Source organism: Centruroides sculpturatus, unplaced genomic scaffold (genome assembly GCF_000671375.1).
Source record: "Centruroides sculpturatus isolate CEXI.00-Female unplaced genomic scaffold, Cexi_2.0 scaffold217, whole genome shotgun sequence".
Classification (NCBI taxonomy): Eukaryota; Metazoa; Arthropoda; class Arachnida; order Scorpiones; family Buthidae; genus Centruroides; species Centruroides sculpturatus.
The window spans coordinates 181191-195514 of NW_019384750.1; the positions used below are offsets into that span (position 1 = coordinate 181191).

Genomic DNA, 14324 nt, shown 5'->3' on the forward strand with positions numbered 1-14324 from the left:
CTGTACATCATACTTTTTCTGTTAGCAATAGAGTCGTGCCGGTCAGTCATCTATCTAACTCCTTTCAGGGGAAAATGTTTGAATTAAAATAACGTGATTTCCGTTTCAAATATAAGTATACACATATCGTAAGTTCATATATAGTTAATCAGGGCCTCCCGCCCTAAGCTTTCCGTGTCTGTTTTCGACTTTTATCTAAGTCTATTCTCGCGATTAGGGAAGGACAGACAGACGGACGGCAATGGGAATTTATACATCTACAATTTTTTCAAATTGCAACCCAAAAAATATGATAATACAGTGATGAATAAAGTATTAATTTGTCTGTAATTCTTATAAAAAATAGAGAAAACTAAATACTTATGTCTTTCATTTATAACTATTTATTAATAAATATTAAGAAACTAAATTTACAGAATAATATGAGGTCTCTCGGTAGTTGGGGACTCGTATAATATTTAATTTGCTTGTAAATAAATTCATTTCTAAATTTTTTATTTTTCTGAAACTTAGTGTCCATTATTAACAATTGCTTTTGTAATTTAATAAATTTATTTTAATCAAATATACAGTAGATTATGTTATTTTGTTATATTTTAAATTCAGTATACAATGTAATAACGTTTTAAAGTTATTTTCAACATAAAAATAGATTTAAATTCGGATTTAGAAGATTAGTTTTGAATTAACATTACAGAATCAGTTTTTAATCTTGTTTATTTTTATAAATTTTTGGTTATTTACTAATTAAATTAATAACAAAACTAACAATCTTACAGACGAAAAATTAACACAAATAATTTTATTCACTCTAAGGATACAATATGGCTGCAGGATGAGATTACATGCAAAGATTTCTTTTTTTATATTATTCACAATAATTTATGTTTTAGATTTATATTTTTATTACATTTTTTCCAATGAAATTATTAGAAATTTTTTAAAAGATTGTAGAGTATATTTCGTTTGCGATTGAATAAAATATCTTCTACCGATATTTGAGATACACTTCTTAATGTCGGCAAAACTAAGAGAGATTTTCCAAAATAATTGGCACTGCGATGACGTGAATGTATCATATATTGCCACATGACTGTTTGAGCGTGATCCAACATTCCGTCGACGTATTGGCAATTAACAATGCAATCTAAAAGAAAAAAATTATTTAAAAAATTTAACATCTATTCAATTTCTATCCATTTTTATTTATTTAATTATTTAATTTAATGTCGTTTTAAACGCACCTTTACGGCATAATATTATTGATTCCAATAAAGATTTTTCGATTTGATCCAATTCTAATTCTTTACATTGATCGATGGCATTTTGAATTTTTTTCATTAAAACGTTCTAATTAAGCGAAAAAAATAGCATTAATTGTCTTAGAAGACATTTTTAAAATATTAAATAAATAGAAAAGAACTAACGTCTGTCACGTTAACTGAAAGGTTGACCTGACCGGTTTTAACCACGCCCATTTTCGACTCCGCTTCCCAATGTTTGGCTAAAGCTATTATATCGATTGGCCAATAAGCGGCTTGGAGTAGAAATAATTCTGCCCACACTTCGTTTAAAATGCTGTTTTGATCTTCTATTGGTAGAACTCGAAAAATATTGTTTGAACGAGCCATTTTAATGCAATTTATCAATATGTTAACAGACACGTTGAAAATAAAATGATTTCCAATAGGCAATGAACCTAAATAATAATAAATATAATTATAATAAATATATAACTTATTAATAATTTATATTACAGAAATATTTTATAAATTTTTGATTACTCAATGTCATAGAAGTCATAGAGACAGAAAATGGATGTAAATCTTTGTGAGGTATCACTCTACGGAAAGCACTTCCTTGTGTTTGGTTAAACGTTACATCTGATGTCTCATTAAAGGTTTTCCCATGAACTATAGAAGGGCTCAACACTAAAGATGTCGACAGAATATACGGCGATGTCACAGCATTCCTGTTGGGACTTGATGTAGAATGTTTAGTTTCTATATTTCTAATGCTTTTCTGTCGCTTATTCTTTCTGGGACCTCTTTCTTCTTGAACAGCTGTAATAATAATTTTAAAAAATAGTCTGTTTTTAAGCAGCTAAAACTTCTGGGATATAAAATAAATTGATACAAGCTATAAAAGTTTACTGTTAAATTGTAAAGTATTTTCAATTAACTTATAAACTTTAAATAATTTAATTAAACACTAGTTAAACTTTATAAAATATAATTAAATAAACGTTTAAAATATAGATCTATATATGAGTGGTGTATGATTAATGATATTGGTTTCAAATAAATAAGAAATGAATAATTGTTTTGAAAGCTATTATCAAGATATCTATTAGCATTCCAATTTATCCCCCAAAAATAAAAATTTAAATAATTTTAATCTTATCTGTTCATTAATTAATATACTTTTCTTTCCTTTTTATTAGTAAATAAAAATTAACGAATGAGAATAATATGGACAAAGTAGGAAATCAATGACTTTTGAAATGTTTATTTTATTATCCGTGTATCGTGTTCTAGTTCCAAGAAACGTTCCAAGAAAATATTATCGAAGACTTTTTAAAATATTCTTCGTATATAGAAAAATAATTAAGATAAATTTTCCTCCTTTTTCTCCTATTTAAAATAATCGAAACATATATAAATATAAGTTACACATCTGAAATATAAGTTATACATCTTAAAAGGAAGCATGTTTCTTAATAAAAAATCTTTATAATATTTCTTATCTTTTATTTTACTTTTTTATCGTTGATTAATTTTTATTAATATTTTCATAAGCTTATAAGAGAAATATCGTTATTTCAAAAATAATTCAATATCAGATAATATCATTAATAAATTTTATTTATGAGTTTATGAGTTAAAATATTTTCGATCTTCCTAATTTTAAAATAAAGATTATAATAAGAAAGAGAACTCGTGACTTACGATGATGCGATATTAATAAATTCGACAAATATAAAACAAATGAAATATGATAAAATAGTAACACTTAGGGCCTATACTTTTAATTTACAATTATAAATGCAACCTTTTATATTCAGGTTTAATTTTAGTGTAGAAAATATTAAATTTTAAAGACTTTATTAGTAAAATATAAAAAAAATAAGTCTATAATTCAGTCAAAGGCGTGGGCTTATCTGCATCTCTTCTATCTCCCAAAAAAAATACATTTATGAAATAATTTGTTTTATTTAATTTATCCGGTTTAATTTAATAGGATTTTATAAAAATATTTATAAAGTATTTTTATAAAATTTAATAAATAAATATCTTTCATTATTAAATAAGAGCCTGCTTTACCGATTTTCGCTTTTATATAGGCCCTATAAAAAGAGTCAGGGTTTTTTTTCAAATATGATTCTGTTCAATACGTCCGTTGAATTGGATATGACAATAAGTTCATGTTACTAATTACGTCATAAAGTATTTATAACTATATGATATTACTAAATTTCTTGAATTCTTTAAAATTTTTTATGTATAGTCTACATTGAATAGATCTCTAATAAATTTATAATCTATTTTTTGTTGTTTTTTGTAAACAATCTAGCAGAAAAGTAACCTAAAGTACTGTAACTTTCTTGAGCTGTATAAGCTCAAATAGTAACTAATTTACAGGTTAGTTTAATTTTTCAAGAATGTTAGATATTAAATTTAGATAACCTATAGTTTTTACTATAAGACTTAATAATTTAAAAATAAAGATTTAAGAAATAGGAAAAAAATGTAAATACTGTATTAGTTTAATCGTCTATATATTTATTAATAAGCTAAATTAATTTATATTTATTTAGTTTTGTGGTAAAATTAATGAAAATTTTATTATCATTATCGTAGCGAATTCTGTTTGAGAAGTGATAATTATATTAATAATGGGGTTACTCTCTATACAATTTGTAACACCGTAGGAATAGGTAAAAACAGCAAATAAAAGTTTTCAAACAGTATAATTAATTTAAAAGAAATATTAAAAAAAAAAGGATTAAGATACAGTTTCCAAGAAACCTATCACTCAACTCTCATGGCAACAATATACTAACAAAACACGATTGAATAAAACTGTAATCCTTAGCACTCAGTTAATTTTGTCTCGAGCTTATTAACTCCAAATTCCATGCATATTCCACGAATAAATCCAATAAAAATAAAGTTTATGTAAATTGTGTATTTGTATAATTTATTGGACATAGAAGTCTAAATCAAATAAAAAAGAAAAAAGAAAAGAGAAAATAGTTTTAATAAACTAGACGTAAATTTTGAATTAAAAGTGATTATTTTTATTAAAGATTATTTTTGTAAAGTAAAAATTAATGATAATTCAAGTAATTTTAAGTTAATTTTCTTAATTGACGTTTCAATTAAATCTATATTGTTAAATAACTTAAAAAGTTTTCGAGATACTTTTATTTGGAATTTTTGAACAAATTATTACTTATTTTTTATAACAAATGAAAAAAGGCTTCATAAATCGGAACATTATTTTTAACTTTACTAATTGTAAAATTAATAAGCAAATATTTTAACTTAAAATTTTTCTTATCGTTTGTTTTAATTTCAACTCTGTAGAAAAATATCGAAAGTTGATTTAAGCTTAATTACTTACATAAATATGTAGATTTTAGAATAATTACTTAAAAGGAAAAGATAAATATAACTTTAGAATTATTTCAAAATATAACTGATTAACGTTTATTTTAATAACCGAAATTCGATTGTAGACTTATACATTGTAGATATAACATTTAGTAAAACTTAAATTAACAAAAATAAATAGTTTAAGTAAACTTAATCTAATTCATTATAGAGAATTATTAGATTAAAATTTATTTATAATATAGTATGAAGCCATAACCAGCTAATTAATCTATAAAGTAAATTTGAGTGTTTAAGTTTATTCTTCTCGTAAATCTTAAAGAAAACTTTAAGCAACTTTTTCTTAAAGTTATAAGGAATAAATAAATAATCGAAATGTTCTTCTATTGAGAATTTAACAACATCGAAAAATTTTGGAGTGAATTATAAGTTTTTCTTTTTCTAAATTCTGATGTTTGTAAAAATCCTCTTTTAATACTTAAATTCAGCGGTAAATAAGTTGCAAATAACTATGCTAATTCCGAAATATAGTCTATAGAACTGTTAGGGTTTGCTTTTAAATTCTATAACAGTTATAGAACTAATTAAAATCTAAAACAATAAATGAAGTTTATTTTTTTAATTTCCTTAATCGCAAACAAAGTTTTATTAAGTTGGAATAAACTTTATTTTCGAAGAATATATGTAAAAATTTACGTTTTATTGGCTTAGATAAATTAATTTACATATATATATATATATTTTAGTGTAAATTAAAAGTACAATGTGTTTAAAATCTATTTATCAAATATTCAAGTCTAATTTCTACAGAAATTTAAATGAAGAGAAGATAAATAAAATGTTTTACTTCTAGTCATAATGAAGTAGAAATAAATTTCATTACACGGTATAATTATTTAGTAGCCTATATATTTTAGAAGGAGTATATTTTATAAGGAGATATTTTAGTAGTTATAAAAGGAGAATAAAATAATCTTAAAATATAAAATATTATAGGATAAATATTTAAAATCTTTTAAACAAATTGATATCATTCGTGTAAGTCTTCTTTTAATAATCAAAAATTTAGTTCACGTTTACAAATTAATTCATATAATCCATGATCTTTTATAATTAAGTTTAAAATGAAGATTTTATTTTATATCTCAAATAATAGACTTATCATATAGATAATGCATGAAAGTTTTACAATACTGATATTTAATTTTGTATAAGAATTAATTAAAATAATATTTTAAAAAATCGAATAAATATAAAATACCGTTTCTGTTCATGCTGACTGAAAAACACTTTTGTAATCTGCAAAACGGACACCAGTTCCTCCTGGCTTTGTCAATTAAGCATCTTCCCGTTCCGGCTAGAAATAAAATGATATTAATAAAATTCGCGAGTAATTTATTATATTTATATCACAATACTTACCTATGCAGGTATAAACGATTCTTCTTCGGATACTTCTCTTGAAAAAACAGCTACAACCATCACAGCAATATACACCATAGTGTTTACCATAAGATTTATCTCCACAAACTTTACAGGGTACAGGAATTGGTAAAGTGCGACCTAAATTATTTTTATAATTATTTATTAAATTAATAATAAGCTAAATCTGTGAGATATAAAAAGCAAAAATAAATCTTACCCATTTCCTCTGATATCAGGTAATAAAGTGAATGAAAGATCATCTATCTGATTTATAACAGCAATGATAACCAATGATAGGACGTCTTTTAGTGTCATGATTTTCTGTCGTCGTAACAATACTTGCTGATAAACACTGAGGAATTCTCTTATTGGTTGATTTGAAGATAGAGGCGTGGCTTACAGATTCCTGACACAACTGTCTCACATTCCATTATTTGTCTTATGTTTTATGGAAAGTCCTTTAATCTCTTAAATGTTAAATAATATAAATTTCGTTAATAGAGTAAATATTGGAGACTTATAAACTAATATTTGTTTCAGTGTAGCTATTTGAATAATTTATACAATTTCTAATCATTCACTTTGTACTGTACAAGGAAAACTTATGAAACTGTTCGAAACGTTGTTTCCAACGTTCAAGATTAATATAAGTACATTTAAATAATATTTTCAATATTTATAATTTTATTATATAAAATGGAATTAGTTTAAACTTTAAATTAATAATCATACTTTAATAATTAATCGCGATCTCAACAATTAATTAATTAACAACGATTTTACTGAACAGCAAATTTTTAAATTTTATTTTAAGATCAGTTTTGAAGTATAAAAATAAGTTTATGTGAAAAATTTTTATATACTTTTGAAAAAATATTAAATGGTAATAAATAAATTATAAACTTATTAAAATCATGACCTAGATACCCAAATGATTGGTCGAGTTCAAGTATCGAGCATACATGTTAGGTGAAACTTAACGATTTCATCATTTTATATTAGACTGAAATTAATCTTGTGAAGCATTAGTTATAATTGAAACACTTATAATTGATTTTTAATAACGTTATGAATAAATATATTTATATATTTTTATGTGTTTTTATAGAAGCAATTTAAAATGAGATGATTTACATATCGCGATAAAATTAAATACGAGTAGATAGGTCTTATACACTCTTAGATTAGGAGATTGTGATATATGATATTTAAGTCATATCTTTCTGTATTTCTCAAATAAGTTGAAACTATTATTAACTAGATCGTCTTCATAAATTTAATTAATACATTTAAAATTGGCCTAAAGTTGAAAGCTCATTTCTGTGAAAAAGTTGAGAGGTAGACTTCATTCCAGAAATTTAAAAAAAAATTGGAGTAATATTTGCATTTTAAAAGAATGTGTCAAACTTTTTTCCCACGTAACTGGAAAGAAAGATGAATAAATAATGCGAGACAGAGATTCACCATCACCTCACTTTAGTGACGTGTGAAATAGAAGAGAATGGAGTCTTAGCGAAAATGTTGTGGACAATTACTCTGGAAATGCAGCTTTGTTTCCCAGTCATTGTTCCATATTCGGTTCTATTGAAGTGCACTTTCTTTGTGTCTATTGTTCAAACTAGCTTTCTGGTGTCATTCAATTATTTATCATTGCAGGTTCTAACATCGATGCTAAAGGCATCACGGGATACGCAAACCTCCTCTTCGCCGCCATGAATACTTGATGATCAAGTGGGAACGTCACTAAGTGAAGTTAGGTTTAATGTAGTGCAGAAATATAATACTCTCGTCTGAGGCTTTTAATGGCTCACACATAATCGATATTCGTTGGCTCTTTTGACGTCACCGTACATCCATTAATTGATTTGTGTATGACCCCCGCCATATACTTCTCTCTTATGCTATAGTGTCAGGTAAAGATCGTCTGGTTGATTGCTTTATCCTCTCTTTTTTTGCCACTAATTCATGCCATTGTTGCGAATTTATTCAGCAAATATCAATAAAAACGATCTTAAACAAAATTTCTATAAACCGAAACAATATGTGGCCTATTCATAAACATGTAACATTATCTAATTAACTCGATAACACAATGATCGAATTTTTATTTTTTATTTTTATGATTAAATCGTTTATTGATATAGGCCTACAAGATTGATATTCTATCCTGGGGGATTGATATAGTTTAATAATGTCTATTGATATAACTCCATTTATTGGTAGATGAAAAAATTTTAAAAAGAAAAAATAAATACTTGCAAATAAAATTACTGTAATGTAGATTCGTAAATTAGATTTTTATATTAACTAAATTTTGAGTGGATATGAAATTTTATAAAGTAATTATTAATAGTAAATAAGTAATCTATTACAATATAATAAATAGTTATATTACTAAATTATCAATTTAATTTCCAGATTTAAATTTAGTATGTTATAAAAAATGATTTTATTGAACAAGATCTTATAAAAAAAGTTCTACATTACAATTACGTATAACGAATGCAATGTAAATCAAAGTTCTTATATGAAAAAAAATCATGAAGATAATAAACGTTAATAAAGATTCTAAAAAAAATAAAACAAATATTATCCGTGTAGGTAGGTCTGNGAGGACATAATATCGAATATGACGGCCCAACTTCGGAAGATTCCAAAGGTAGAATTTCATGCCTGCTTTCAACAGTGGCAGGATCGTTGGAATAAGTGTGTCTGTGCGGGAGAGGCCTACTTTGAAGGTGATTAGGTCTGCATTGCCATATCTCATGCCACTACAGTGCAGGACATTACAATTACGTATAACGAATGCAATGTAAATCAAAGTTCTTATATGAAAAAAAATCATGAAGATAATAAACGTTAATAAAGATTCTAAAAAAAATAAAACAAATATTATCCGTGTAGGTAGGTCTGTAAATTTTCGCCATTAATTTGTATTTTATCACATAAGAATTGTTGTTTTTTTAAACATATGTGCAAAGTTGTCAACCTCTTTATTCTTTTGCAACAATCACACGAAGAGCTCTTTTCAAATTTGTTTGTTGAGTGACTGTATATCCCGGAAGTCAAATATTGGATTCAAGAATACTTATGATTGATTACGACATATTTACGTATTATTATTATTACGTCTTAGAAGTCTTATTTTTCGTTAATTTTCGAAAACTTGAATTCAAATTTTATTTTTACTTGCCGATAGTGACATATTTTGTAGCTGTCTTTACCAATAGATTTTTCCAGTAACTTAGTTTTTGATAATATTAATTACCATTAGATTTTTATATTTAGAATAAAGCATGGCTTTTTTAATATCATTAGTACAAAAATAAAGGGACTAAGGATATTAAAAAAATCCATGCTTCATTGTAAATACAGTATAAAAATATAGTTTAAATAAGGATTTAAACTTCTTAATCTATACAGTTAATTAATATTGTTTATCATTTATAAATTGTTTTCCGAATATTTAAAATTAATTATAAAATTGTTTGAAAATAATAATATAAATATAAGATAAAATTATGTAGACTACTTTATACCAAAATATTTTATTTTCATTCATTTTATTTCCTTTATGTTTGTTTAATACTGTCAAACGAGATGAATAAAACGAATATTTTCACTGAAATTTCAGAAATACTCGAATTTTATCTCAAACTTTTAGTAGACTTATTTATATATTTAACTTATTTATGCTACTAATTATCCATTTTTCAATTTTCAAAAATATTGTTGTAAATAATAATAGATTTAGGTATAGGTATCATGTAACATGCTATCTATAAATAAATCGCTTACCTATGATTTATTTATAGATAGCATGCTACCCTATAACTAGGACTGATATGCTTTAACCAATTTTTCATGTTTCGTTTTGGTTTAGTATAGAATTCATTACAGTCACATTTATAACTATCTTGTCGATTTAATGCGAAGGAATTATTTCATAAAAAATTATTTTTTATATAAATTACTTTTACATTTTGTAAACCAATATATAATTTTGAAAATCTAAGATAATATATTAACTTATCAAATGATTTTATATATGCATAATCTACAATTAATTGTTAAATTATGTCGGCTTTAAGTACATAACTCTATTCTATAAAATAATTACCTCATATCTTTATATTATTTTTGTGACAAGTTTATAAACATGAATTTAGAGTTAGTGAACTGTTCTCATGGAGGAAGAAACTATTGATATTATCATACACTATGCATCTCAACAGAAATCTAATTTAAATTAATAAGATTTAATTTAAAAATTTTTAAATAAATAATAGAACATATTCATTTATCAAATAGATTTGTTATTTGAAGCAAAGTCAAGATAATTTATATAAGTATTGAAAGAACCAAATGTAGCCTAAGTGTTGCTTATTAAACGAGAAAGTCCAACTTTTAATTTTCTATCAATAGTATAACATTTATCAATTTTTAAATAGTCTATTATTTATATATTTTTAAAAGTATGCGTTTAAAATACAAGGGGCAGTCAAAAAGTTCCCGGAATTTACCCACAGTTAGAAAATGCGATATAATATAAGATTATGCATGTAGAAGCTCAGCATGTTTATTTGCAGTGTGATAATGCTCGTGCAAGTTTAGACTTGCACAATCGTCTTTGTTGGATGTGACTGCTTATCATTCGGCGCAATGTCCCAGTTTGAGCAGCATGTAAATATCATGTGCAAATTGGGGAAAACTGTTGTAGAGATACTTTCGGCCCTGCAGCAAATTTACGGTGATAAGACACTAAAGAAATCTGCAGATTACGATTGGTTTGGCTGGTTTAAAAACGGACAGATGTTGGAGGATGACAAACGCAGCGGGAGACCTTCAACATCCAGAAGTGGAGAAAACATTGAAAAAGTTCGAGAACTGACTAAAAATGATCGAAGAATAACCATCGCTGAGTTGGAGCAAGAAGTTGGTATCTCTCACGGATCCATTCATGCAATTCTTTCCGAGGATCTGAAGATGAGACATGTCAGTGCATGAGATAAAAGCATTCCTGTCATCACCCAGTCACCTTATTCTCCAGATCTTACTCCCAGTGACTTTTAAGCTGTTCCTTACTCTCAAAATGGGCCTCAAAGGGACGCATTTCGCAAGCAAGGAGGACATAATATCGAATATGACGGCCCAACTTCGGAAGATTCCAAAGGTAGAATTTCATGCCTGCTTTCAACAGTGGCAGGATCGTTGGAATAAGTGTGTCTGTGCGGGAGAGGCCTACTTTGAAGGTGATTAGGTCTGCATTGCCATATCTCATGCCACTACAGTGCAGGATCACAATTCCAGGAACTTTTTGACTGCCCCTCGTATATGTTCACCACCTCAAATTAGTAGTGTCTTGTCCCTGTACTGTACATCATACTTTTCCTTTAATAATAGAATCGTGCCGGTCATCCATCTAACACCTTTCAGAGGAAAATTTTTGAATTAAAATAACGTGACTTCTGGTTTGTACCAGACGTTCATATTTAGTTAATCGGGGCTTCACACCTCTAATATTTCCATATCTCTCTCTGATTTCATTTATCTAACTCCGTTCTCGAGATTAAGGAAAGACGGATGGACAGACGGACGGATGGACGACAATGGAAATTAATAAGACTACAATTTTTTCAAATTGAAGGCCAATAAACAAATTTCTTAAAATTATATGTAATTTTATTCGTAATGCATAACTAAATACAGCTTAAATTTTGCTATCGATTTGATAGTGTTAAATACAAAAAAACAAAGTTTATCATAATACAAAAAAAAACAGAAATATAACAATCGAACAATTGCGTCGACGATATTATCCAAATAAAATTAAAAAAATAAGTTTTAAACTATTAAAGTAAGTCGAGATGTTTTGTAATTTATCAATTGAATGATTATAAAGTTTCAAGTTATTAAATTTGTATGACTCTCCCAAAGAGAGAAAGGCACATACATTTAATAATTCGAATTTTTTAACCATTCGATGTTAATAAATTATAAAGCGTCTCGATTTATTTTATTACTTTAAACACTACATAAGCTATATATATTATAATTTATTGTAAAATAGAATTAGCCTTTTTTATTAAGTAATCTTAGCTATGGAAATATTTTCATTCTTAACTCGATAATTATTTGGCTATCAAATTAATTAATTAAGGGAAATAATATAATTATTAACGACAAAGCTATGTTTTTTGAATAAATTAATCTAAATATTTGAGCAGCATGCAAATATCATGTGCAAAACAAGCCTAGAATCTGGTTTTTGACAGTGCTTGTTTTAATTATATTTAATTGTTTTTGCAGAGAATTTGACAGAATTATACTATCTAATACATGTTAATAAAATTACGAGCATTCTGTTGTTTTAAAAGTAAATACAGAAATTATTATTTATAAGGTAATAGGTAAGCAGTATAATGCTATTATTCTCACAGAGAATAACAATGAAGTTGCCTCCTTTTTAGGATGAAATTAAAAAATATCAAAATTGATCACTCTTTCTAAAGTTTGATAATGTAAATTTAATTCAGATGAATATATTTTAATTCCAATGACGAGGATGAAAACTATCTTAAATCGCTTACTTAATAAAGATATAGAGAGGAGATAATATACTCTTACACATATATGCCAAGAATCTGATAGACTAACTGATAATTATATAACTCTTCAAACTAGAAAATGTATATTTAGCTTGTACAGTACTTACGCCCCTCCGTATTAATTTAACAATAGATTATGTACAGTAAATAAAACTACGTGTTATCTAGAAAAATAAAATAAAAAGAAATATGCTAGGGTTGATGCTTAGAGATAGGAAAACCAATCAATATGTAGGATCTCACAATAGTTACGAACCGGATATATAACTGAGGCAAGATTGAGGAATTAAAGTTATGATAATAAAAGAAGATGAAGACCGATCAGTAATTTTATTTCTCCATCTGTTTATACGTCTCTCCTAAGTTTATTATTAGGCTAGCGGAATAAACTGATGAGTAAAGTAAATCAAATAAAAGAATAGAAATTGCTGGGTAGACATTCATTCAAAAATAGACCAAAAATAGCTGAACAAAAACAGATAAGTTGACAAAACGCTTTAAATCTTAAACGGAGTTATTTTTCATGAAAAAAATTGTGTAGAAATTTTATTAAACTTAATACAAATTGTCTTAACTAAGATTATCTTCGTTTCTATCAATCACATTTCACTCATATACCACTGTTTTATAACTTTATATTTATAATATACTCTATTAATCTATTTACAATTCTCAAGTTATTTTCGGATCATATATTATGAATATTTTGATTTAATAATTTTCGTTTACACCTTACAGATTATGCATGTGGCGGGAAGCTCAGCATGTTTATTTGCAGTGTGATAATGCTCGTGCAAGTTTAGACTTGCACAATCGTCTTTGTTGGATGTGACTGCTTATCATTCGGCGCAATGTCCCAGTTTGAGCAGCATGTAAATATCATGTGCAAATTGGGGAAAACTGTTGTAGAGATACTTTCGGCCCTGCAGCAAATTTACGGTGATAAGACACTAAAGAAATCTGCAGATTACGATTGGTTTGGCTGGTTTAAAAACGGACAGATGTTGGAGGATGACAAACGCAGCGGGAGACCTTCAACATCCAGAAGTGGAGAAAACATTGAAAAAGTTCGAGAACTGACTAAAAATGATCGAAGAATAACCATCGCTGAGTTGGAGCAAGAAGTTGGTATCTCTCACGGATCCATTCATGCAATTCTTTCCGAGGATCTGAAGATGAGACATGTCAGTGCATGAGATAAAAGCATTCCTGTCATCACCCAGTCACCTTATTCTCCAGATCTTACTCCCAGTGACTTTTAAGCTGTTCCTTACTCTCAAAATGGGCCTCAAAGGGACNATTATTTCAATATTTCTATGAACGTTTTCTCTGGTAGATGTTTATCAACAGTTAATTTGCAAATTACCTATAAATCTGGCTTCACTTCTGAGTTGTCCTGTTTTGCGGTACAGTTTTCATTAAGAAAAGTACGTATGACTACAAACATTTATTATTTTCTTGAAGAAATAACTTCGGTACATCGAAGAAAATTGGGAAAAGTTAAATTATTGGAATCATTGGACATTAAATATATCAAACGTGTAGAAAACTTCTGTCGAATTATGAAATTGTTTCTAATGTCATACGATTATGATAGTTTATATAAAAATATATTTTAGAAATAAAGGGTGTTTTGTATTTTTGAAATTTTATTTATTTGTTTATTTTTAATTGT

At 26.6% G+C, this 14324-nt stretch overlaps 3 protein-coding genes across 3 annotated transcripts; 2 read left to right on the forward strand and 1 right to left on the reverse strand.

The window, feature by feature from the left end:
• Positions 1 to 810: 810 nt before the first annotated feature.
• LOC111628557 (nuclear receptor subfamily 2 group E member 1-like) lies at positions 811 to 6321 on the reverse strand. The gene is made up of 7 exons (XM_023372381.1): positions 6259 to 6321; positions 6039 to 6179; positions 5878 to 5973; positions 1785 to 2063; positions 1428 to 1699; positions 1245 to 1350; positions 811 to 1147 (listed from the first exon to the last, which is right to left on the reverse strand). Exons 1-7 carry the CDS (start codon positions 6299 to 6301, stop codon positions 930 to 932), a joined length of 1155 nt encoding a protein of 384 aa, XP_023228149.1. The 5' UTR covers positions 6302 to 6321; the 3' UTR covers positions 811 to 929.
• Positions 6322 to 10703: 4382 nt separating this feature from the next.
• LOC111628564 (putative uncharacterized protein FLJ37770) lies at positions 10704 to 11048 on the forward strand. Its single transcript, XM_023372388.1, has one exon. The coding sequence runs from the start codon at positions 10704 to 10706 to the stop codon at positions 11046 to 11048; it is 345 nt and encodes a 114-aa protein (XP_023228156.1).
• A 2452-nt stretch (positions 11049 to 13500) lies between these two features.
• On the forward strand, positions 13501 to 13845 carry LOC111628565 (putative uncharacterized protein FLJ37770). The gene has a single exon (XM_023372389.1). It carries the CDS (start codon positions 13501 to 13503, stop codon positions 13843 to 13845), a length of 345 nt encoding a protein of 114 aa, XP_023228157.1.
• Positions 13846 to 14324: the final 479 nt, after the last annotated feature.

What these genes read in the sequence shown, in the direction of transcription:
- LOC111628557 (XM_023372381.1), bottom strand. Translation starts at nt 6,301, where the DNA reads ATGATCTTTCATTCACTTTATTACCTGATATCAGAGGAAATGG. An exon ending in CCTGATATCAGAGGAAATGG is followed by an intron (nt 6,180 to 6,258) that starts GTAAGATTTATT and finishes AAAATAATTTAG; the next exon opens with GTCGCACTTTACCAATTCCT. An exon ending in AATAATATTATGCCGTAAAG is followed by an intron (nt 1,148 to 1,244) that starts GTGCGTTTAAAA and finishes TTTTTCTTTTAG; the next exon opens with ATTGCATTGTTAATTGCCAA.
- LOC111628564 (XM_023372388.1), top strand. Translation starts at nt 10,704, where the DNA reads ATGTCCCAGTTTGAGCAGCATGTAAATATCATGTGCAAATTGGGGAAA.
- LOC111628565 (XM_023372389.1), top strand. Translation starts at nt 13,501, where the DNA reads ATGTCCCAGTTTGAGCAGCATGTAAATATCATGTGCAAATTGGGGAAA.